This window comes from Oxyura jamaicensis, chromosome 26 (assembly GCF_011077185.1).
Source record: "Oxyura jamaicensis isolate SHBP4307 breed ruddy duck chromosome 26, BPBGC_Ojam_1.0, whole genome shotgun sequence".
In the NCBI taxonomy this organism is placed as follows: domain Eukaryota; kingdom Metazoa; phylum Chordata; class Aves; order Anseriformes; family Anatidae; genus Oxyura; species Oxyura jamaicensis.
The window spans coordinates 6,172,087-6,195,739 of NC_048918.1; the positions used below are offsets into that span (position 1 = coordinate 6,172,087).

The 23,653-nt window shown below is 39.2% G+C and overlaps 1 protein-coding gene across 1 annotated transcript in view; it reads left to right on the forward strand.

The window, feature by feature from the left end:
- The window catches only part of MAGI3 (membrane associated guanylate kinase, WW and PDZ domain containing 3), a 41,871-nt gene that overhangs the window by 4,166 nt on the left and 14,052 nt on the right, over positions 1 to 23,653 (forward strand). The window contains exons 2-15 of the mRNA XM_035347393.1: positions 203 to 319; positions 2,124 to 2,243; positions 4,422 to 4,631; positions 5,901 to 6,075; positions 6,901 to 6,980; positions 9,135 to 9,192; positions 10,138 to 10,232; positions 11,035 to 11,223; positions 12,619 to 13,227; positions 14,222 to 14,253; positions 16,317 to 16,470; positions 17,640 to 17,731; positions 20,198 to 20,390; positions 22,467 to 22,652. Of these exons, the coding sequence (XP_035203284.1) occupies positions 203 to 319; positions 2,124 to 2,243; positions 4,422 to 4,631; positions 5,901 to 6,075; positions 6,901 to 6,980; positions 9,135 to 9,192; positions 10,138 to 10,232; positions 11,035 to 11,223; positions 12,619 to 13,227; positions 14,222 to 14,253; positions 16,317 to 16,470; positions 17,640 to 17,731; positions 20,198 to 20,390; positions 22,467 to 22,652 (2,310 nt within the window). The remainder of the gene's footprint in view (positions 1 to 202; positions 320 to 2,123; positions 2,244 to 4,421; positions 4,632 to 5,900; positions 6,076 to 6,900; positions 6,981 to 9,134; positions 9,193 to 10,137; positions 10,233 to 11,034; positions 11,224 to 12,618; positions 13,228 to 14,221; positions 14,254 to 16,316; positions 16,471 to 17,639; positions 17,732 to 20,197; positions 20,391 to 22,466; positions 22,653 to 23,653) is intronic.

Below are 23,653 nucleotides of genomic sequence, written 5' to 3' on the forward strand. Positions count from 1 at the left end.
TCTCTTTATCTTTCTCTCTTTATCTTTCTCTCTTTATCTTTCTCTCTCTTTCTCTCTCTTATTCTTTCTTTCTCTCTTTCTCTTTCTTCCTTTCTTTCTTTCTTTCTGACCTATTTATAGTAGTGAAATGTCATTGTTGTTGGCAATTTTAGCTTAATTTTTACAATTTATTATTATTATTTTATTATTTTTAATTTTTAAGGAAAAGTCATCAACAAAGACTTGCGTCACTACTTGAGCCTTCAGTTCCAGAAGGGCTCAATAGACCATAAACTGCAGCAAGTGATCAGAGACAATCTCTACTTGAGAACCATCCCTTGTAAGTATGTAAAGGTCAGCCTCATTTGATCTGTTTGTGCTAACCATCACATAATTCGAGAGATTTAAATGTCTTCTTTCTTACTCTGGTTTGTAGTTTTAACTTTCAGCAGGAACTTTGTTAAAAGACTTTGCTAGATAGAATAGCTCCGTACCTTAAAGTTGTGATGAAAAGTAACTCCCAATATGGACTAACAAAACAGCAAAAAATTCAGAATTCAAAGCTTAGAGTATTTCAGGAATAACTCTTCTTAGCTCATTGCAAGTTTGTCAGTTGTTGCTGGGGTTAGAACAGCCACATTATTTCCACTTGGGAAATAGATCTTCCTCAGCATGATCAAGCAGTGCAAACACATCATGCTTTCTGTCAACGTGTTGTTTTTTGCACAAAGCTGAGACCTGGAGAGGCCACATGTAGTTAGGCAAGGTAGCACAGCTGTGGGGAGGTGCAGGAGGGACTACGTACAGAAAGGGTTGCAGCGACAGGAGGTGCAGGGGACGAAGAGAATGGACCAGGGCAAGGATGGCCTTCGGTGTCACAGCAGGACTTAATTAGCCGGAGGAGCTGGGTGGGCCTAGGTCTCGTCAGTCGCGCCAGCCCTTCTGCTCTGAGCATCTGCTAGCGTCGCCCAGTCCAAGTAGTGCAGGTGCCAACCTGTTTTTAACTAGGTGCCTAAAGGTTACTGCTGCCATGAGTGAGGGTTTATAGCAAGCACCTTTATAACAAGGTGCAGGATGCTCTGACAGCTGCCAACTGACCTGTCTTTGGTTTTCACTCTAATGTGCCATTTCATTTGTAAATTACCATAAAACCATCCTTTACTTTGTCTCAGAGGTTCACTGATTGAAAGGCACATCGTTGACTGTATTTAAATATTAATTGCACAAAAAAACATAAAGTTTGTCAGCTGACATTTTTGTAATTACAGGAATTCTATTTTCAGTTTAGTATCATTACCATATTGAGCATGCCCCAAAATTTCTGAATTTCTTAAGAGATAATAATGGTGAAATGCAATTTATTTACTAGCAGCTCTTGTTCATGCTGCTCCCTGAAACAAATGATGTATCCCTTTATTGCTTTTTACCTAATAGCAATTTAATGAATCAGTAAATTCCTTAACCAGGAGAGCTTTAATTAAGCTGTTATAATTATGTCTGTCCCTTAATTATAGACATAAAATCTTTGAGAACTTCTGCATTAATACAGCAATTTACTGATTATTTTGAAAAAGCTTACCTATAGCCAGAGTTTGGAGTACAAATGAATCGTCCTCTCAACTGTAAGGTTAAAAAATAATTCTTGTGCCCAGTTACGGATTTGGTGGCCTAATAATCAAGTATGCCTAGTCACACTGACCTCACTAAAAATTACTGAATGGGTACGGGTGGTCAGGAGACAGTGGAAAAATGAAACACCCCTACAACTGCATTAAAATACCACAGGTGTGAAACAGCTACGTACAATCCCAGACTGCTGTTGCTTGACCCAAGTCACTGTCAGCATCTAGAGCATAAGTTTTCAGTTCACTGAGCATAAGAAAAAAATCTAATTACAACCTTATCCTGCTTTTTGTCCTGCTCCTTTCTCCATATCATACCTGTTATTCCAATGCAGGCTATTGCCCTAGTTTTTATACATTATTGTTCACTTACTTGCATGTTCTCTTACTGTAGTGGAATGAGGTCATCATTGTATAAAACTTCAAGAGTGTCTTAATTTTACTTATTTTGACAGCAGGCTGCATTTGGTAAACAAGAAGGATTTTAAGTGTCTTACAAGTGTGTTTTCTCTGTCTTTCCAGGCACTACAAGGGCTCCCAGAGATGGGGAGGTCCCTGGGGTAGACTATAATTTTATTCCTGTTGAGCAGTTCAAAGCACTTGAAGAAAGTGGAGCCTTGCTAGAAAGTGGAACGTATGATGGTATGTTGATGATGATAGTTGGAACAGGAATAAATATCCAGTGCTCTTACCCAAAATCTTGGTCTAAGCACAGCTCCCCACACACAGGAGGTGCCACTTTTCCTGCCCACTTTGATGGTTCTCAGAGTAGTAGAGAGGCAATACTGGAGTACCTGTGAGAGGACTATAGGTCTTGTTTTGAAACTCTCTTTGGGCTCTTTATTGCTTTTGCTACTGCATCACAACTGGTCCTGCTGACCAGTCTTACACGATCTAATTATTTTCCATGTTGTAGTTTTGAGGAAGTGTTCTGAAAATATTTGCCTGTGCTTAGTGGAATTTTGTCATAAAGGAATTCATAGTAATTTTTTTTTTAACCTTTGACAACAGAGACATTCTTCTCAGAGGCATGCATCAAAAGGACAGGCAGCAGGAGAAATCTTGATACATAGAAAGAAAGGATTTTGCAATGAAAAATTGAACAGCACTAGACTCTGTTGTCCAAATCTGTAGCAAAGTTGGTTTAAATGAAATGGGGACTGAACCATCAGGAAGCAATTATCCAGAGTTCTGGAACTGCCATCATGTGATGGGCTTTTGCTTTGCTTTGTTTTGTTTTGTTTTAAAGTGTTAGATAGCAGCCAGAGATAAGTTCAAGGTTCCTCACATCGCTGTATTGTGGGGGTGGGGGTGCTGGCCCCAAAACTCATCTTTGTTTACAGTAAGAGGGAGGAGGGACAAGTTTGGCTCAACCCTCAGAAGCCTTGCACTGCTATAGAGTTGCAGTGCACCCTGTTGCAGATGTGTTTCAAGTAATGATTGCCTGTGTTCTGTTGCTTTTTACTATGGAACAATTTACCTCTTGACACTTTAAACAGAAGAAATGACATTGCTTTTTTATGTAAGTTTATAAATCCTGAAATATGATCTGGCTTAAGGTTTTTTCAAATATGTAGTTGTACTTGAAATCAACTAAATTTTCAGAAATGCTGAGCATTGCAGCATTCATTGATGCTAAACTGAGTTTACCAGATTATAAAGCTGCCTGATTTTGACATACAATACAAACAGCTGTAAGCATACTTCTAGAGGGCTTCTCTGGTAGGTAGATGGTGGTTTTAATGGCACTTGAATTAATTTGATTGATGTGTCAAAAAAATAAAAAAATAAAAATAAAAATGTCTGAAGTAGAAAACTGTGTGAAAAGCTCTGTACCTCCTCGTTTCATGTATCTCATGCTGCATGCTGTCAAATAACATTGCCTTGTCTGGGGAAATCTAAGCAAATTTAGGGTAAGCTAGTACTTTTTTTTGTTTTGTTTTGTTTTGTTTTTCCTGAGTTACCCTTTATCTGGTTGTCATCATTTTGCGCCTGGAAATCACTGACGTTTTGGGAAGGGTTTCTTTTTAATATGGTCAAATCAAAATCCAGCCACTAAATGTTAACCCAGCAGGAATTGTGGGATGCTCTCTTGCTATGTACTCAGTTCCCTAATAAAAATCATATGAGCAGTCAGGAGAGAGGTCAGTTGCTGAAATTCTTTTCCAGAAAACAACAGATGATTCTCAATCTTTGTGTTTTGAAAGAAAATACTGAAGAAAAAATCAGTTTATTTTTCTGAACTACAAATCATTTTTAGATGGAGCTGTATTAACAGCATGTATATTGTCATTAGAAAAATGTAGAACTGTATTTTAAAAATCAATTATTTGTATTTTTTTAATGTAAATAGATATTTTATGTTTCTGCACATACTGTTTTGCTTTTTGACTTCAGCATGTTTCTATTAATGTACATTACTCTATTAGTCAGTTAATCAGTATACAGAATAAGAGCAATTGATCTTTAATGTTTTACTTCTCTAAAACTGTTCCCCAAGTCTCTTTCTGGAGAATTAGTGAATTCCATGCAAAATAACAAATCAGTCATTTTCTTTGAAAACCTATGGCAGGATAGAAATTTTGAATTAAGCGTCTTGTTCTCTGATGTACAATATAATTATGAGCAAAACCACATTGTAGGAAAGAATAGTTTTTGAGAATTGATTGTTTTTTGATGATGCTGATGTCTTCCTTAGGAAGTTATAGTTAAGACCTGACACCAGACACATTATGTGGGCAATAAAATGCTCACTACAATTGCCAATACTTTTAGCAAGTACCAGTGCCTTCGTTATCTTGATTTCTGTCTCATTGTCAGGTAATTTTTATGGTACTCCGAAGCCTCCAGCAGAACCCAGTCCCTTTCAGCCCGATCCAGTGGATCAAGTTCTTTTTGACAATGACTTTGATACTGAATCACAAAGGAAAAGAACCACATCAGTCAGCAAAATGCAAAGGATGGACAGTTCTCTCCCTGAAGAGGAGGAAGAGGAGGAAAAGGAAGCAGTTAATGGCAGCGGAGGGATAGGTTGGTTACAAAGGGAAAAATTCCATCCCGTATTTCATGAATGAATAAGAAGTATACAGATAGTATTCATGCTTGCTTGAAATGCTTCCTTAGCTTTGGTAAAGTTTGAAGGTGGTTTTCTACTCAGATGGGTGTTCTTACTCTCCTTTGAAATTAGATTTTTTTTAAAAAAACAGCTGTTCTCTCAGCCAGATGTGCAATTGCATCATAAAATGCACTGCTCAGTAGAGAACATGTAGTGCTGGGTAGTGGCCAGTTACAACAGGGAAGGAAAAATGTATCCGTACGACAGAATCCCTTTGCAGAATATAATTCATACCCTGTAAATTTAATCATTTCATTTCAATAAGATGACTGCATGCAGGAGATTTTAGTGAAGCAGTCAGTTTAAGGGGCAACACTGACTCGTACTGTAAAATTCTCATATTATTCTGGTTAAGGGAACTGTCACACAACCTGAAACTGCCGAAGGGGGTGTTTGTGGAGGGAAGTAAAGCAGAGCATGTTGAGACTGGACCAGTGTCCGGTGGGATGTTTCAGAGATTGGCAGGACACCCTTTTCCTTCTGCTGTCATGGTTACTCATCTTGAGAGGGAAGAAGTGACAGTGGAGAGAAGCCATCACACTGCATTTGCATGTGTGTAGACTTATATTGACCACACCTGACCGAGCCTTGTGAGCTTTAGGGCTGGCAGCACCACAGCACAGAGAGCCCCGGTGGCCTGGCCGGTGGTTATGTGAAAGTCATGGACATAGTTGTGTAGCTGAGAACACTGACCATAACTTCTGAACTGCAGGGCCAAGGCTTGCAATTAAGAGTTCTCTACAGGGATTTTTGGGAGCTTTTTCTTCTTGTGGGTTGCAGGAGGGTTGTGTTTATTTTATTGACAGTTTGGGTCTTTTCCACACGTCAGTTTTGGTGCTTTGAGGAATATTAGTAGGATTTTTATTTATTTATTTTCCGTGGCATTACAAACACTGTGTGGGAAGGGAAACAAAGTAGTCAACTTGGATTTCTGCCAGGGTTGATGTTTCAGCCTAGGTTCAGACGAATAATACAAGGTTAATTCTGTTTGGCAGGGGCAGAACGGAGTTCAGTGTTTTCATTTCAGCTTTTCAAAGTTCATAGCTAAAAAAAAAGTGGAAAAATGCTCATCGCATCCAGGAATGTATTTGACATTCTCTCATAGCCAGATTAAGAGGGTGGTGCTTAGTGAGAAACACCATAAGCATCTGACAAATAGTAACACTTTCCCTGAACAACTGCAGAAAACAAAGAAAAACATTCAGATTCTTCTGACTGGATGAAACCTGTTCCCAGTTACAACCAGACAAGCAGCTCCATGGACTTCAGAAATTACTTGTCAAGGGATGAGACCCTGGAACCTCTGCCCAAGAACTGGGAGATGGCCTACACCGACACTGGCATGATCTACTTCATTGAGTGAGTAGCCTGACAGCGCAGAGGAGTTACTGTGCCATTGTGAGAGACATGCTGATGAGCTGCAGTCTGGGAAGCTGCCTACTGCTCTTAGACCTGTCCTCTTCTATTCTTATTCCTTATATTTCTGAATGGTATTCTGAATGTTTCTGCTGTTTTGTTCCATACTGATAATCATCATAATACATACTTGATAGGATTGCCATCGCGCAGGAAAGTCCTATGATTCCACATGCGTAGTCAGTTTGTTTGTAATATGAGTTATGTATATCATAAAGTGCAAAGCTGGGTGGGTATTGCTAGGTAAGGTACAAATTTTTACTATGACAAATTTCTCTGAAATCTGTGAATTTGTTTATTCTTTCTTCCCCACATGTGTTCCTTGGCTTGGAATGCCTGCTTAAAAATATAAGCAGCACAGATTAAAGATCAGGATAGGAAAACAGTTCACATGTGAAATTTATGAATTCTGAGGCAAAAGAAACAACCCCCTAACTGAGCATTAAGCGTAAGAGAAAGCTAAAAATGTTTTCTTATTTTAGGTAGAAACAGTTGATATTCCCACATGAGCTTTTAGGGGCAGGGGATGGTGTTTGTAGCTCTAATGTTTCACATCTGTCCTGGAGATCTCCAGCATGCTGGTACCTCTGAGCAGCATTGTTGTCTTTTCTGTTTAGTGTTTTACGATGTACCTGAGACATAAATAAAGGTTGAATTGTATGAAGACTACGGTTTGCCCAAGGTAGTAAATATTTAAAAGTTAAAGAAAACCAACATTTCTTCAGTCTGTGGAAGTCTTCTTTTAATGGGCTGCATTTTGCTCCACAGTCACAACACCAAGACAACCACATGGCTTGATCCTCGGCTCTGTAAGAAAGCCAAAGCTCCTGAAGATTGTGAAGATGGAGGTGAGATATTCAGAATTCATTTGTCACCTCTGATTGATAAATGTCTGAGTTTATCAGAGCTGGATAAGATCCATTACTGCTGTGATAGAAGCTCCTTCCTGAGACACTTGACTCTCTGGAGCAAACAGAGTAGCACTGAGTGTCCGTAGTGTGGTGGCAATAAGAGTTTACGTAAGACTGGGAAAGACGATAGTATATTTTTCCTGGAGCAGTGGAGTCTGACTGAATCATGGATATATCTGCATTCCTGAGAAGAGAATGGTATATTTTGTTCCAATAAGTATCGCTAAGGAGAAAGCTGGATATATCAGTGATGATTTCACTGGAAATTTTTATGTGAGTGGAATATGTCAGGAAGAAAAGGCCCATAAGTATTAGAATGTGTGAATAATGAAAATACAGCATAGTGCCTATTGCTAGTAACACATATTGCATGTGTTGTGATGTAATATTTGAATGTGTAAGCAAAGGGAACAACTCTTCATGCTGCTGCTTTAAAACTTACAGGTCAGGTTCATGATTGACCTATAGACAATTCCTGCAACCGTTTCCTACATAGTCATGCAATTTAGTCAGCTAAACAAGAGTTCCAAATGGCTCTGTCTTCAGCAAATGCCTGACGTTGCAAAAGCTGAGGCAGACCCAGAATGGCCTGTCTTCTTAAATTGCACAGGCTAGCAATCATGTATTCATAATCAAGCCAGCAGGAGCAACGGACTCATACTGCTGCTTATTAAACGTACGTGCAGCTCACCACAGGATAAAAAGAGCACTTTAAACAGAGAGATGCAGGATATCCAAGCGAACAACATTTAAATGAATAGTCCCAATGGGTGTTTTGTCAAATCCTATGGAGTGAAGCTGATATTATTAAGTGGTAACATGCTGTCATATGCTTGGAAGATTGTTGTTACCTTCAAACTTAGGGCAGCCTCAAACAAGATAAGACAGAAATTTTATCCTTCAAAATGTCTAGCTACCTGACTCTGTCTGTAATTCTAATATTTACATTTCTATGGTCAAAATAACTAGAACAATAAAGGTAGAATAACGGGACCCCTGTTTTAACTGCTTGTCACCTCTAGTCGGTAATGGTCAGTTGCTAGGCTCTGTCTTACCAGATTGTGTATTTGCCATAAAAAGGAGCTTTCTGAAATCTATAATAGTTTTTTTAAAAAAAATCTTTGCAAGATATAGTTTTATTTCACATGTTTCTTTTGGTACCTTTCCCAAACAGGTATTTTTTTATTGCAGATCCCAAACGTAGGGAAGTCTAAGACAGTCCCAGCACTTGCCACTACCAGCTAGCTTGCCACAGCTGCAGCAGCAGTCAAACTGCAGCAGTACAGAACTGCCTCTCCTTGTCTTGTCAGGCCTTGCAGTCTGTGCTGAATTTGATGCTGATAGACGTAAACAAGCGCTGGCTGGTTTTGGGGTGTCGGCCCTATATTGGCCGACATCAGAACAATCAGATTCACTTATGCCTGTTACATTTCTGGCTGAAGGTTACTTAAGTTGACTCAAAAGTGAAATGTTGTCAGAATACAGTGAAATATGTTGATGTTATTAATAGAATAAATAAAGATGGCATTTCTTGTGAAAGGTGGTCTTAAATTGAAAGTTAAAGAGGAATGGAGGTGCATTGTTTTACAAGCTTGAGATGTGATACTGGGGCATTTATAGTTAGTTCTTGTGTGTTTCCGGGTAGAGACTGTGTAAGCATACTTATGTTAGAAAAGTTAACAGCTATCAAATCAAACTGATGATTGATAATTACATTATTTTAAAATAAGGTATCTTTCTTCCCCTTTCTTTTTTAGAGTTTCTTCTTCTCTAAATAAGTTAACTTGTACCTTGTCTTTAAGTTTATTATAGGCTTAAAGTGAGGTGATTTTGATAAATACAAGTTTCCTTATCCAGTGGAAGAAAGAGTGATATGTATAAGGTTCCATATTCCCTGGAACAGACTAATATCTTTTCATCAGAAGGACCAGCCTCAAACAAATAAAGGGAAAAAAAAAATACCTCTCTCTATATAATTAACGTTTTTCATGAGCCTGTAATCTGTCCTCTCTTTATTAAAAGCTCTGATATTTGCAGAGCTCTGATACAGTTTTCTACCGTCATGAATAATTTTGTTCTTTCTGATTGTAGAACTTCCTTATGGATGGGAAAAAATAGAAGACCCACAATATGGAACATATTATGTTGAGTGAGTGCTAATTATAATTTGATGTAGTCATAAATTGAGCAGAAAGTAAAGAAGCACTTGTTTAGCACTATATATAGTTTATCTTGAGTAGAAACAGTTCAACAGGCCATGGTGCGCATTTCTGAAGTGCTGAAGATCCTTAGTGTGACCATACTGACCTATTGGAGCATATTTCTTACAGGGAAGGAAAACAAGTAGTAACCAAAATAATTAATTAATGGGAATGAGCTCATGTCATTTTTCTTAGCTCTAATAAAAATGGGGTCACTTGATTTAAGAGTGGCACCTGTTAAATGTAAAAGAGCAAGAGTAACTTGTATCTCACTGCTGTCTCCAAAGGCTTGTCACAAGTAAGTAACTGCTGTAAGAGCTCTTCTCAGTTTAATTCAGGTCAGAGGAAATGACACCTTTCTTTAACCATGGATAGGAAAATTAGCAGAGTTGAAAATATTAGCTTCACAGAACAAGCTAACATTTTTTTGACTTTGCAAAGGCAACACAGAGGTTTAAGTCCTGCTCAGACTTACAGTTTTTTTCCCCATTCTGCTATAGTACTCCAGTATCTACTGTTAAAAAGACAGCTAGTTTTGTAAATGTTATGAGTAGATGGAACCAACACATAGCTGGGATCAAGAGAAGAAATAAGTTTTCTCTGTTTAATCTAGTACAAACTTTTGGAAGTTTGCAGAGTGGAAAAAATGTTTACCCTACTTAATAGTTGCAAGAAGTAAAATTACATTGTTTTTTAAAGTAAATCTAGTTGTTGGAAGGAAAAAAATGCTTTCCATGTTGATTATGATAGTTAAGCATTCATTCCTCTGGGGCATTAATCTGAGATAAATAATTTAAAAAATAGTATTTGTAGGGTGTCTTTTGTGGTTGCCTTTTCTGTGAAATAGGTAGGATGCTTTTTTCTGAACTCCTGATCCTACCTTTTGTCTACAGTCATATTAACCAGAAAACTCAGTTTGAAAACCCAGTATTAGAAGCCAAAAGAAAAAAACAGCTAGGACAGACTGATGTCGGCCCTTCAAAATCAGGTATCAGTAAATATTATGTTCTTTGTCACTAATATCTTTATCTAAAAGTAAGCATTGTATGCAACCTATTTTGGAATTCACGAAGGCATTAATTAGCCTTGTCTTTCTGCTGGCCATTGTGGTGTTGCCCTTCAGAATCTGTAAGGTTTTTGGAATTATTTTTTTTTTATGTTAAAATTGAACTGAGACCCTGACACTGCTTTAAAAGAATTTTAATCATTCTAAAGCTGGTTGTCATAAGCAGTTTTTCAATAAGTGAAGGGTTAGAAGAGCCAGTTGGAAAGTGCAGGGTAAGCCACTTCTTGAATTTTTATGCTTGTGGTCTACTTTGAGCTTGACGTTCAAGAATTAGAGAGCACAATTGGAAATGACAGGTTTATGTCATGACAGAACAGGCTTTAGTTCCTGTTCTGTTTTAATTTGTAATACAGTCTTGAAAAACGGTAACTTTTCCATTCACTTAACTCAGCTGTGAAATGAGTGCAATGGTATCTTGTGAGCTTTACTCTTGTGAGGGTGCTGCGGAGGTTAACCAAAGTTAACCAAAGCATTAATCTTAATGACACCTTAAAGAAAAAAAAAAAAAAAAAGTTATCAAACCTAATCCTTCTTCCTTCATGTCTTTCTATTCCATTATTCAAAAATCACTTAAAGAGGTTTGGTATTCAGCCATTAAAACACCTTCCTTCTTTCTGTGGTTACCTATCCTATACACGCCTGTAGTCAGCATCATTTGGGGACTTAATGCCACCACACAGCAGCATTGCTGATGGTGGATTGTGTTGGATCTTACCATGCACAGGACCAGAGAAGTCTCTCTTCACTAGAGATCCATCCCAGCTTACAGGAGCCCTTATACGGACATCACTAAAAAAAAGTACAATGGGTTTTGGTTTTACAATCATTGGAGGGGACAGGCCTGATGAGTTTCTCCAGGTGAAGAATGTGTTAAAAGACGGACCTGCTGCACAAGATGGGAGAATTGCACCAGGTAAATTACAATTTTTCTAAACTTGCATTTGTTGTGCTTTTAGAGAGTGCAGCTTCTGATGTGCAGGAGGTTGGATGATGCCATCCACTGACTCTGAATATGAATACCTCACTAGTTGTCAGATTTTTCAAAGATCCGTGCAGAGCAGTATCTGAAATGTGAAAAAGCAATGTTCTAGGGACAAATCTATTTTGAGACCACTTTTGAAGATTTCAGTAGTTTTGTCTTAGCTTTGGGCTTCACAGCCATTTACTGAATGGTTTTTGTTCCCTCTCCATATGTAAAGTAAAAACAGTGCTTTTGAATCTTGGTCTCTTGTTACTACCAAAAAGCACCAGATATTAAAAATTGGAAAAACAAAACAAAAAAATTACAGTAGGAATGAACAAGCAAAGCTGTAGGAAGTGGGCAAGTGAGGAAATGAGGGATGAGAGAACCTGCAAAGCATGAAGAATTGGACACTTTCATTGTTATTATATGCTCAATTAAGTTATTTATATGCTTAATGTAGCATATGGTTTGCATACTAGAAAAGGCAAAATGCTTCAAGTAAGAAGAGTTTATGCTTTCAATGATTTAATACTATTTGCTTATGAAATAAAACCTTTTTCTGTTTTGTTTTGTTTTCCCTGACCTTTCCCTTTATACATAGTTCATTTTCATCCTCTGTAAAAATTATAGTGCAGTACTGTGTTTGGTGTATACACATGTTCGACACATATCTATTGCTGTCACACTTCGTGGAGTGGGAGAATTACTATTTTACTAACACTTAGGCATTTAGGTGGCAAGAGAGCTTACTCCCAAGGAATATTGTATTACATATGCAAAGTTTCGTGATCAACATGATGCAGATCCTGAAACAAAGTTTCAGGATCTGACCTGTACTTCCACTCCATTTTGAAACTACACACTTAACCACTTGTCAACAGTGTGAGAGTATGAAATATACGTGGGTGCAATCCTAGCTTAAGTTCAGCCAGTCCTAAAATAAACATAGGAACTCTCTCAAAACTCTGATTTATTTTTGGTTTGAGATTAGGATGCTGTACAATATGAATTAAAGCAAAAACATCTGCTTGCAGTAATGTGTGTGCACATTTCTTCATCTCTTGTGGCTGTACAGTATCATTTTTTTTTAATCTGCTGCAGATTAAAGTTTATATATTTAGCACACTGTGTTCTGAGATGACATAAAAAATGCAGAGGAACTCCTTTTTGTTTCTTGGCACCAGGCAGCCAACAGGTAATGGCACAGCCAGCATAGATTATTATTTTTGAAGACAGCACCGAGATTTTGTCCATTTAGGCTTTTCTTCTGAGCCTCAGAACACTGGAAAGGTGTGGGTGGTTCTGTTTTTGGTTTTGATGTTGTTGAACTTCCTTTTTTAACAGGTGATGTCATTGTAGACATAAATGGAAATTGTGTCCTTGGCCATACCCATGCAGATGTTGTCCAGATGTTTCAGCTAGTTCCTGTCAACCAATATGTAAACATGACTTTGTGTCGTGGTTATCCTCTTCCTGACGACAATGAAGACCCTGTTGTAGATATAGTGACAGCTACACCTATTATCAATGGACCACCTGGGACTAAAGGAGATGTTTGTCTGACCAGCCAGGATCTAATACCAGGAACAGTTGTGTTGGACCAGAATGGAAAAACGGGCCCTATGTTGGTCAATGGTCGTCTGAATGGCCCTTCCATGGATACAAATGAGCAGAGGATCTCTGTTGCATCTTCAGGAGGCTCTCAGCCAGAGCTGGTCACCATTCCTCTAGTCAAAGGTCCTAAAGGCTTTGGGTTTGCCATTGCAGACAGTCCTACAGGGCAGAAGGTAAAAATGATTTTAGACAGCCAGTGGTGCCAAGGACTTCAGAAAGGGGATGTAATCAAGGAGATTTGCCGTCAGAATGTACAGAGCTTGACACATCTGCAGGTGGTGGAGGTACTGAAGCAGTTTCCAGTAGGAACAGAGGTGCCACTGCTTATCTTAAGAGGAGGTATATACATACATTTATAGTTGTCATGTACAGTTATATATGGTTATATGCTTTTTTAAAGTCCCCTTTTAGTGTGATATTTAAAACCTGTCCAGTGTTGAAAGTAACTAGCAGTTTATTATGCCTCTAAGCCATTATGTTCTAGGTTTAATCTATATCCCAGAGTATTTGGGGTGAGAGGATGTTAGTGGGAATTTTTTTTAACAAAAAGCATTTAAACGCTGGCTCTTCCAAGTGTCTGGGGAATGCTAAAGCAAAAATGCAGTCTCTAGCATAATGCAAAGGGTACAATAGATAGTTTTCTGAGGCTCTACAAATGTATTCCAGTAACTGTAGCTGTAATGGACAGGTGATTACAGGTGGCAAGAAGCAGCAGTAGTAAGGTGGAACTGATTGCTGAAAAGACGAGAAAAATTATTATTTTCACACTTGCATATTTATACCTCTTTGACTCTTTTACAGACCAGAATGCATTCTCTCTCCAGAAGGTGACTAGTAGGGCAGTGTGCATTTGCCAGAAGGAACTGAATGAATTATAAAGTGCCACATGGTTGCTTTAGTGTCTCTTTAAGCATTTAGTGTAGTCCTGAAAGTGTTGCTTAAGTCATCCATGTTTGCAAAAATAACTAGGTCTTTTTCTGTATAAATTCTACTATTTCTTAATCAGCTAAGGAAACAATCAGATTTCTTTGGTAGCAAGTGAAATGCCACCAGTTAAATCCAGAGTCCTTATCCGATGAACTGATGTGTGCTTTGGCTTACCAGTGTCAAGCAAAAAGAGAAATACACGTTTTTCATTGTTGTAAAGCTAGCAGTTCTAATTTGAGACTTAAGTAATGGCTTTGGTCAACTGAACATTCACTTTGCAATTTAAAAGGACTGCATAAGCAGTTATCATTTTCAGCTCAGGAGAAACTGATTATATTGCCTTAATACTGTTTAAACTTGTGGTGACCTAGAATTGAAATTGCTTTCTACATTTTATTTTCTTCAGGTCCACCCTCACCTACTAAAACTGGCAAAGTGGTGAGTATTAATGGTGTATTTAAATTTGTTTCTGATGAAGAATGTTGAGGTTTCTTTAGTTGCAAAAAAACTCATTAATATGATCTACTTTGCACAGAAGTTCTTCCACAGAATCCTTTGAGTTTTTTTGGGTTATCTGATGGATGCAATGGATTTCTTCTTTCTTACTACTGAAATATCAAGAATAGAGCAAAGATCTTGTAAGAAAATACATGAAGTATTGCTACTCAGTTGTGATTTTAAATATGACATTGCTCCTTAAGTTCTTTCATGATTTCCTTCTTTTTTGCACTATACTTGAAATTGCCATCTGTGTACATACTTAGACCTGCTTTTTTAATCTCACCCTCTCTGGATTTTATTCCCTGTGGTAATCTGTGAGATGATTTAGCAAAGCCGTGTCCGCTTAGCTGGTATAAATTCATTGTCATAGGTAAATGTTGTCAGAGTACGTGTTAAAGGGGAAACAAAGTACTGTATCTAAAACATTTTTTTATGCATTCCTAATTACCTGTATTAAAGTGAAATAGGGTTTCTAAAAGAAGTTTAAGGTACTTTGATATTTCTTGATCTCAACATAAAATGAACTGGTTCGTATTTCCTTCTTAAATTGCTTGCTTATCTTTGAATCCATATTTTCGGAAAGTCTGTCTGTCTGTCTGTAGCTTTGCGTTTCTAGTTGGATGTTTGTTATTTTTGTAAAGTTTGACCCATTGGGATATCTTTAATATATATTAGTTCAGTAAAGAATCCTTAGGATTAATAAAGTACTCTCATAATGTGAATGATAAAGCATATTTTTGTCATGAGCACTTCTCTTATGAAATAGCCTAGTCAATGCCCATTAGTGAACACCTCTAAGAAAAGAGCTGCTTCTTCAAAAATATTTCTTGTACACAACAAAATATTTCATTTTAGGAAAACCCTGTTAGAATGTAGGCGTACTGTATTTTTCTGTGTTGTGCAGTTCAAATATCGTAGTCGCATCCAAGCAGTGGGATAGCATGAGCACGCAAGTTCAATATGCTTGAAACAAGCTGCACTCAATAGGATTTGAAGATTCAGTTCCTTGCAAGCATACAGTTGCCTACAGTAAAGAAACCGTTGCATAAATCTGTGCAACTTGAGGGTGCAGGCCTTGTCAGCCTGGCTCCTGTGTCCACACACTCTCTGCAGGCATGCTAAAAATACTTAGGAGTCCAGGAATGGCGTTCCAGCACACAGGCAGTAGCAGCTTTCCCATGGAGCACTCAATGTTCAGTGGCATTAAGCAACATGGCAAATGAATTCAGTTAAAAAGGGCAAGTTCTTGTGTTTATAAACATACAAGAAGTGTGAAACTGCTAAACTCCTTCAAGGGGTTTTCTTCCATTCTTCTTAAAAGGGCATATCTAAGCCTATTCTGCTTGTGCTTTTGTTTAACGTGCACAGATGCATGCAGACCACCATGTTCTAGTTTTCCAGGCTGGGTTTCAGCCCAGAATAGGTTTTTAGAGTTACTGTAGTGCATAATCCACTGGAATTTAGGATGGGAGACCACAAGGATACGTGGTATCCTTTCCTCCTGAAATGGTAGTATTGCAGCTATCATAGCAGAAGAGAAAAATGCAAATACTGAATTATTATTCCCAGTTTTATCTGTGCCTTGTGATACTCAAGTGTTCCATCCTGTTGGGTGTTTTATAATGCCCTTGTGCTGCTGCTGGGTTGCCCTAACGGCTTGGCTGGTCTGCCAAGCATGCCATGCGTCACGTTGGGTTGGTAATGGCAGGGGCTTGCAAGGTTTACACATTTCTGAGCATCAGTCATTTCATTCCCTGTTTCTCAGCCCGGTGGTTGGCAGAAATCTGACCTGTCTGGAAGACTCAAGCAGCCTAGTCAGCTGCAAGCTGTGTACAGAGCTCACATGCTGGGAAAGCTCAGGTCACCTGCAGCATTGTTCCCTTACTCCCACGTTTTGCCACGCATGTCACTTTGGTATGATGGTTACTGTCTTTGCACACACAAATTCTGTCAGGCTTTTGATTTAATACATGTTTTGTGGGGGTGGGGTTCTGTTTCAGAAGGATAAGCAGGACAGTTCAGGGAGTTTGGAAGCTATCAACGATCCCATTCCACAGCCCATGCCTTTCCCACCCACTGCTGTAAGATCGGGCTCTCCAAAACTGGACCCTTCAGAAGTCTACCTGAAGTCCAAGAGTATATATGAGGACAAACGTGAGTATTTCAATATCAACTTGGAAATACTCAAGTATGACAGATTTTTTTCTTTGTCATATATGTGGTAAAACCACTGTGACTTTCATATTGAGTTCATTTAGCCTTGTATAGATACGAACATTTCAACAAATGCATAATTCATACAGAAATTAGAAAACTGTGGAGCCCTTTTTTAAAGATGCAGTATGTTTCAACCAGTTTCAATAACATAATCATAGAAATGGTATAGTGTTCTAATATGATATTTCCTGTCCAGAAATTTCTGAACAAATTGGTCAATTTGTGGACATGATAAAGAAAATGTGACTTCCTCTTCCAAAACAGATGGGGGTTTGGGAGATACGACATATTGTAACATCATCTTTACCTAATGAATTGCATCAAGAAACTTTTGTTTGACCTGTGTAAATTCTTGAGACATTTTCTCCAAGAACGTTTTGTTCATAAGTGGGCTTTGCTACAGATACATGCATGTAAATAGGCCCATGAAATAACTGCAGACAATTAAAAAAAAAGTTCATAAATAACTAGTTTCAGTAATTAAGGATTGTAACATCAGAAAGTGGAGCAAAATAAAATTATGCAAACTGGACACATTAAATAACTTGACCTGCCAAAATTCAATTATGGTAACTACACTGAACACAATAGGAGATTTATATTTGTTACAAATTAGTATGAGATCATTAAAGAGGGAACTTGCACCCTTTCACAGCAATTTGACAATTCTTCAGTCTCTAAGATGGCCTAATTCTGAAGTAAACCAAAGCAAAGTCTAGGAGGTGAACTCAAAGGATCCTTGTGGGTCCTTCCCAACTCAAGATGCTCTGTGATTCTGTGATTCAAACCTGACAATTTCAGTGTTTATAGAAGGTGGCTCTGAGTTGTTTTACAGACTGGATTTCATCCTGGCCCACCACACAAATGCAGCTTTGATTTCTTCTTTGGTGTTCATCGATCTATCCTTTCATTTTTCAGCATTTTCTTGAATACTTTTTTTTCCATTTTGGACATAGAACTTCACTGAAGATTTAGCTGTTCAAATTGGTTACTGTACTTCTGGTTACTGCATTCTGTCAATAAAAAGAATTGGAATACACAACAAAGGAATAATCTTTCAATAATCAAAGATAGCTCGTTACATGTTTTGAAATGTTTTCTCTCAGCTCCAAACACAAGAGATTTGGACGTTTTCCTGCGCAAACAAGAATCGGGCTTCGGTTTCCGAGTGCTTGGAGGGGATGGACCAGACCAGCCTGTAAGTGAAACTGTTTATGGTTGCTTACATGTTACCTTACCTTGTTACTGTTAGAATGACTCCTACTCGGTCATCAACTTTTCCCTCTCATTCTAAGTAATTTAGCGATGGAAAAATTCATCAGTTCAGTAACTACCTGTTAAGATCAAAACTTGATTCAGATTACCAGGTTCATGCTGAATTTAATTCCAGTTCCTAAGAGCAGAGAATAGTCTCATCTTCAGTCAGTGAGATGTTTTTGAGTAATCTAGTTAAAGCTGGAAGGTGTAATCCAGCCCTGGTTAAAGCCAGAGGGCATGAACAGTGCTCTACGAAAGCAAGCTAACTCTTTATGGTGTTTATTCAGTTTTGTGTTTCTTTGTCAGAATGTCCACTTGGGTGGAATTTGTGCTAGTACTGTGTGTTCCCAGAGGTCACGAAGGCGTTGATCACAGCCTGAGGACTCCAGCAGTTAGCCTTGGGCTCTGATCAGTTGGGTGTCTGTGAGAAGCCCGCAGCTGAAGAGCTGCAGGATGGATGGAGGTTTTCATGAGCTGAGTGGGAGGCTACAGGGAAACAGTTCTACCTCACTAGTTCAAGTCCAAATGAAAGGAAGAAAATGGATGGTTACCGTTTTTTTCTTTCTTCTTCATGGCTGACTTGAATCTGCAGGGATCCCATTCCCTTTCCTTTATCCAGTCTTTCTTTGGCATCGGGTGTGTGTTTCTGTAATTGTCATTGCATTTTGGGAATGCTTTGAAGGATCACACCGGCACACAGCCTTTGCACATTTACCATCTAATCCTGTTAGTGGTCTTGGCACCGAACGTGCGCTGGCAGCACTCGGTTTGCTGCGCATGTCGGTGCTTTCTGGGGAGCAGATGAGTGGAAGGAAGCTGCTGCTTACCCTGGAAAAACTGTCCGGCTCTTCTTTTGACTGAAACCTGATGAAATGAGGCAAGTTCTGGGAGGATGTCACCCTCCCTTCCATCCCCTCACCCCAACCACCAGCTGCACCAAATTTTCAAAAAATAATCTTGTTTTGTCAGCCTGTGTTGTTTCTGGAGGATTCGTTTTCAGGATACAAGCATGGCTTTTCCAGTGCACTCTTCCAGGCTGATATTTGCCTTGTGTTTTTCCCTCTCATCTCAGAAAATACAAAATGTGCTGTAGAATTTGCATTAAAGCCTTGAAGCAGAAGCTATTAAAAATGGCTTCTTCCTGCAAATGGATGTACGTATTGTTTTGCTTCGTAAGTGGCATCAAAATGTAGCTCTAATGTTTGCTCCAGAGGAAGCATAATCATTAGAGCCTGGGTTGCTTTAACCTGGTCAGTGATTAGGGTTCAATTACTGTTTGAAGTCATCAGTGTAATAGTGTTTCCTGACTTCAGCCTACAGAGCTGTTGCACAGTTTCACATGGATGTGAGTGGTAATTGTTGAGGAATGGCAAAGTTGGAGGCAGGCTGGCAAATGCCCTTCTGGTACACCCTGGGCTGCCTGTTCCTGTTATGGCAGGCTTCAGGAGACTCCCCTCTATTTCCTAAAAGGCAAACATTCTTCTCTGCAAAGAAGTAGTAAGACTAATACAGTATGTCAGGGGCTGTTGCTTCAGCTGTCAAGAGAAAAACTTTTGGAGTAGATAATCATAGATTGCTTTCTGATTATAGTTGAAGAGAGGTGTCTTTTTTTTTTCTGTTCACATCTATGATCCAGTGCAAGCCTTTTTGCAAAAACAAAAACATGCATTTAAAAAAGGGAAGAGCAGTGCCTCTCTTGAGCAAAACCAGAGTTTTACTTCTGTTGCACTTCGTAGCATTTTTAGTGTTTTGTTTCCATAACGACCATGGTTGTTGGTGCTGAGCTGATGCCATGACTGCTGTGTACAGGCAAGCTGCTCTCCATTGCTTAACCTCAGACAGCTACTGGCCATCATTATTCTTAACCTTTTATTTAACCTGAATGTGATTTGAGCATATGAAATAATGTGTTTTTCTTATGTGGGTTATATTTAGTAGCACTTTAAGAGGTGAGGGTAGACAAAACTGATAGGGGGATTGCAGCTGTTTGAATTCATTATCTAATCACCAAAAGCTGTGCACTGAAAGAACTTGAAGCGTGAAACTGACTGAGCAGGTTTTCAGAAATAAATGCAAGTTCTTTTGGATGCTTTTGCTTCTTCCCTAGGCACTCTGGGCTTGTCTTAGTTAAGTAAGTAAAAATTCTAAAAAGTGGAATGAACAACAGAGACTTCTATTTCAATAATGTCTGTAAATTGTATATAAATAATAAGTACGTAATCTATGCTTATGTCAAAAGTGCAAAGTGCACCCACTGGCTGTGTGTCTGCTGGAATTGGACTGTCAAATGATCTTTTATCTTCCCAAGAGACCTTTTCTATCTGGATTCACCTAGTTTCCAACCGTTACGTGTTCTGATGAGTTGATGTTCCACCATTCAAACCCAGTGACTATGCTCTGTTGATAGATCTATATTGGAGCCATAATCCCATTGGGAGCAGCAGAAAAAGATGGCAGGCTTCGAGCTGCTGATGAACTGATGTGTATCGATGGAGTCCCCGTTAAAGGGAAGTCACACAAACAAGTTTTGGACTTAATGACCAGTGCTGCACGGAATGGTCAGGTGCTGCTCACAGTCCGGAGGAAGATCTTCTTTGGTGGTATGTGTCTGTCTGTCTGTCTGGAGAGCGTACCACACGAGGTCGATGTGACTAAAGTGTTGCGGTTTAACCTGGCCGGCAGCTAAACACCACACAGACATTTGCTCACCCTCCCCCCTCCCTCTCTGGGATGGGGGAGAGAAATGGGAAAGTGAAGCCTGTGGGTTGAGATAAAGACAGTTTATTAAGATAGGAAATAATAATAATAATATGTACAAACAAGTGATGCACAATGCAACTGCTCACCACCCGCTGACCAATGCCCAGCCCAACCCTGAGCAGCCGGACCCCACCCCGGCTAGCCACCCCTATATATTCATAGAATCATAGAATATCCTGAGTTGGAAGGGACCCCTAAGGATCATCAAGTCCAACTCTTGACACCGCACAGGTCTACCCAAAAGTTCAGACCATGTGACTAAGTGCACAGTCCAATCTCTTCTTAAATTCAGACAGGCTCGGTGCAGTGACAACTTCCCTGGGGAGCCTGTTCCAGTGTGCAACCACCCTCTCTGTGAAGAACCCTCTCCTGATGTCAAGCCTAAATTTCCCCTGCCTCAGCTTAACCCATTCCCGCGGGTCCTGTCACGGGTGTTAATGGAGAAAAGGTCTCCTGTCTCTCGACACCCCCTTACGAGGAAGTTGTAGACTGTGATGATATTGTTCAGCATGACCCCAGATGGTATGGAATACCCCTTTGGCCAGCTGGGGTCAGCTGTCCTGGGTCTGCCCCCTCCCAGCTCTTGCTGCACCCCCAGCCTGCCCGCTGGCAGGACAGAGCGAGAAGCTGAAAAGTCCTTGGCTTGGTGTAAGCAGTGCTCTGCAGCAATTAAAACATCAACATGTTATCAGCACTCTTCTCGTCCTAATCCAAAACATAGCATCCTACCAGCTACTAGGAGGAAAATTAACTCTGTCCTAACTGAAACCAGGACACTAAAGGAACACTTTCATTGGTGCAATCAAATCAACTAAAGCTGCTCTGAGAGATATCAGTTACTGCACTAGCATTGAGCAACCTGAGATTCAGGAGTGTCAGCTACAATTCTGAGTAAGTGGAGAAAAGCAGAATTCAGTAGGCTGACGCTTTGACGCTTGTTGGCTAGCACTGCTCACACAGATAAGACTGAAAATCAAGATGGCAATGCTGTTTTCTTCGAACCATTTTGCAAATACTAGTTAGAACAGCCATTAATGCTATGCAAATTGAGTAATAACACAACCTGCTTTCTGGACTACATGCTATATTCTGAAGTCTATTGGCATCTGTGTGCAGCAAGGATAAGTGCATTCAAACCAGAGATGATTCAGTGTAGCATCTTGTAATTCTGCAGTTTTAGATCAGTGTCCAGATCTGCAGTGTATGGAAGGGTATTTATCCTTGAGTTAATAGTGCTTGATCTTGTGAATGACAGCTGGAATAGAGCTCAGGAATCCTGATATGGTCCCATGTTCTGATTAGTAACCAGTACTGCTTTTCCAATGTGTTAGTCAACCATTCATTCTGAGGAAAACATATTTTTAAGATCAAGTCTCAGTCTCTTTAAGGTGCCCTCTGATAGATGGACAGACTGCTTGAGGACCAAAATTCTGTAGGTTTCCCATTAGAAAGCCTGGTTTCAGACTTTAAAAAACACTTGTCATTCCAAGTAAACAGTTGTTCCTCGCTTAACATAACAATAGTTCTAGTCTGTGGCTGGATCTCTGCTGTAGGTTTTGTATGTGTAGCTTGGAGAAAAGCCACTATATTATTTTACTACAAAAAAGGCATCACATCACTCTGACAAAGTTTGTTCTATAAACTGCCAGGTTTGTTCTGATGTGGAAAATCAGGCTGCAGTGGGCTATATACACCTGTGTAGGGCTCTGGGCCTACAGCCATCATCTGATTTCCATTTGATATAAATTTTGTTGTTTATGAATTTGTCCCTTATTTTCCAAGGCAGGCAGTGTTTTCTCTTGCCAGCACTGATACCGAGATGTACAGCTTTGTTGTATTTACATGATAAAACAGCAATATTGTTTTTTTTTTTTTTTTTTTTTTTCCTTATTTGTTGTTTGTCTGTTATTTCTAAGGAGAAAAGCAACCAGAGGAGGAAGAGTCACAGCCTGTAGTGACACAGGATGGTTCTCCCCGACTAAATCGGGTAGAGTTTGCAAACCAGCAGACTCCAGAGGTCTATGATGTCCGTCTGCAACGGAAGGAGAATGAAGGATTTGGCTTTGTCATTCTCACCTCAAAAAACAAACCTCCTCCTGGTGGTAAGTGGCTGGTGGTTTTGCCTGGCATTACTGGTGCCTGACTGTTGTAGCACGCTCTTTATACCAGAGCTGCTGTTGTCACTAGCATGTGGGCTAAGGGTTGCAGTTTCTTCAGTGATTTCTTTCTTTGATATGGTTGTGCTATGCACACAGCATTCTGTGTCCATACAGTCTTCTTTCACTCACAGTTTTCCACAAACCAAACAACTGAAGCTTAATCTGTCTTGCTTCATGTTTATGATCTTTTTCATCCTGCTGTGGCATAAGTGGGAAACATGGGAAATGAAGCAGTCAGCCTGTCTGTACACAGAATTGTGAAGTACTTGTCACAGGGTAGTCTTAAGGACATAGATTGTTTTCAGGTTTCTTTGTGTCTTCGGGACTCGTCTCCAGGACATGGATTGTTTGTGATGTATATGCTCCACATTGCATTGATTCATAGGTACTTAAATGGAAGTATAGTTTCAACCTTGGTTTTATAGTATCTAATTTCTTACTTTGGGAATCTGAGAAAGTAGAGACTGCAGCACTTAGAGGAAAGCTATGATGTTGTTACTGTCAGACATTTAGAAATAGTGTTTGTCTAGAACATCAAAATGAAAAAGTAGCATGCTGTGGTATTATACAGAAGAAAAGAGAGGCACTGGTGCATTCACGGCCTGTGCTATGTAGAACTTTTCCATGCCACCATTTAACATGAAGCCACTGTGTTCTTCTAAATAAGGGATGTTTAAAAACAAGTAATCAGGAATTGTATGTGCAACCCAGCAGTGCTTTTCTCTTCACAGTTGGCTTTTAGGTTTATATAATACTTAAAAAGCAGTCTATTAAGGGAAGTGTAATTAAAATTTAAACTCTTCGTAAATGCTAGAAGGCATCAATGTCTGCTCTTTCGCAGTAACTTCTGCATGGCTCATTAAAACAACCTTTATGGTTTTTTAATCTCAGGTAGCTGATGACTGTGAAAGTGTTTCAGATTTGTTGTCATGGTTTGGAAAAAT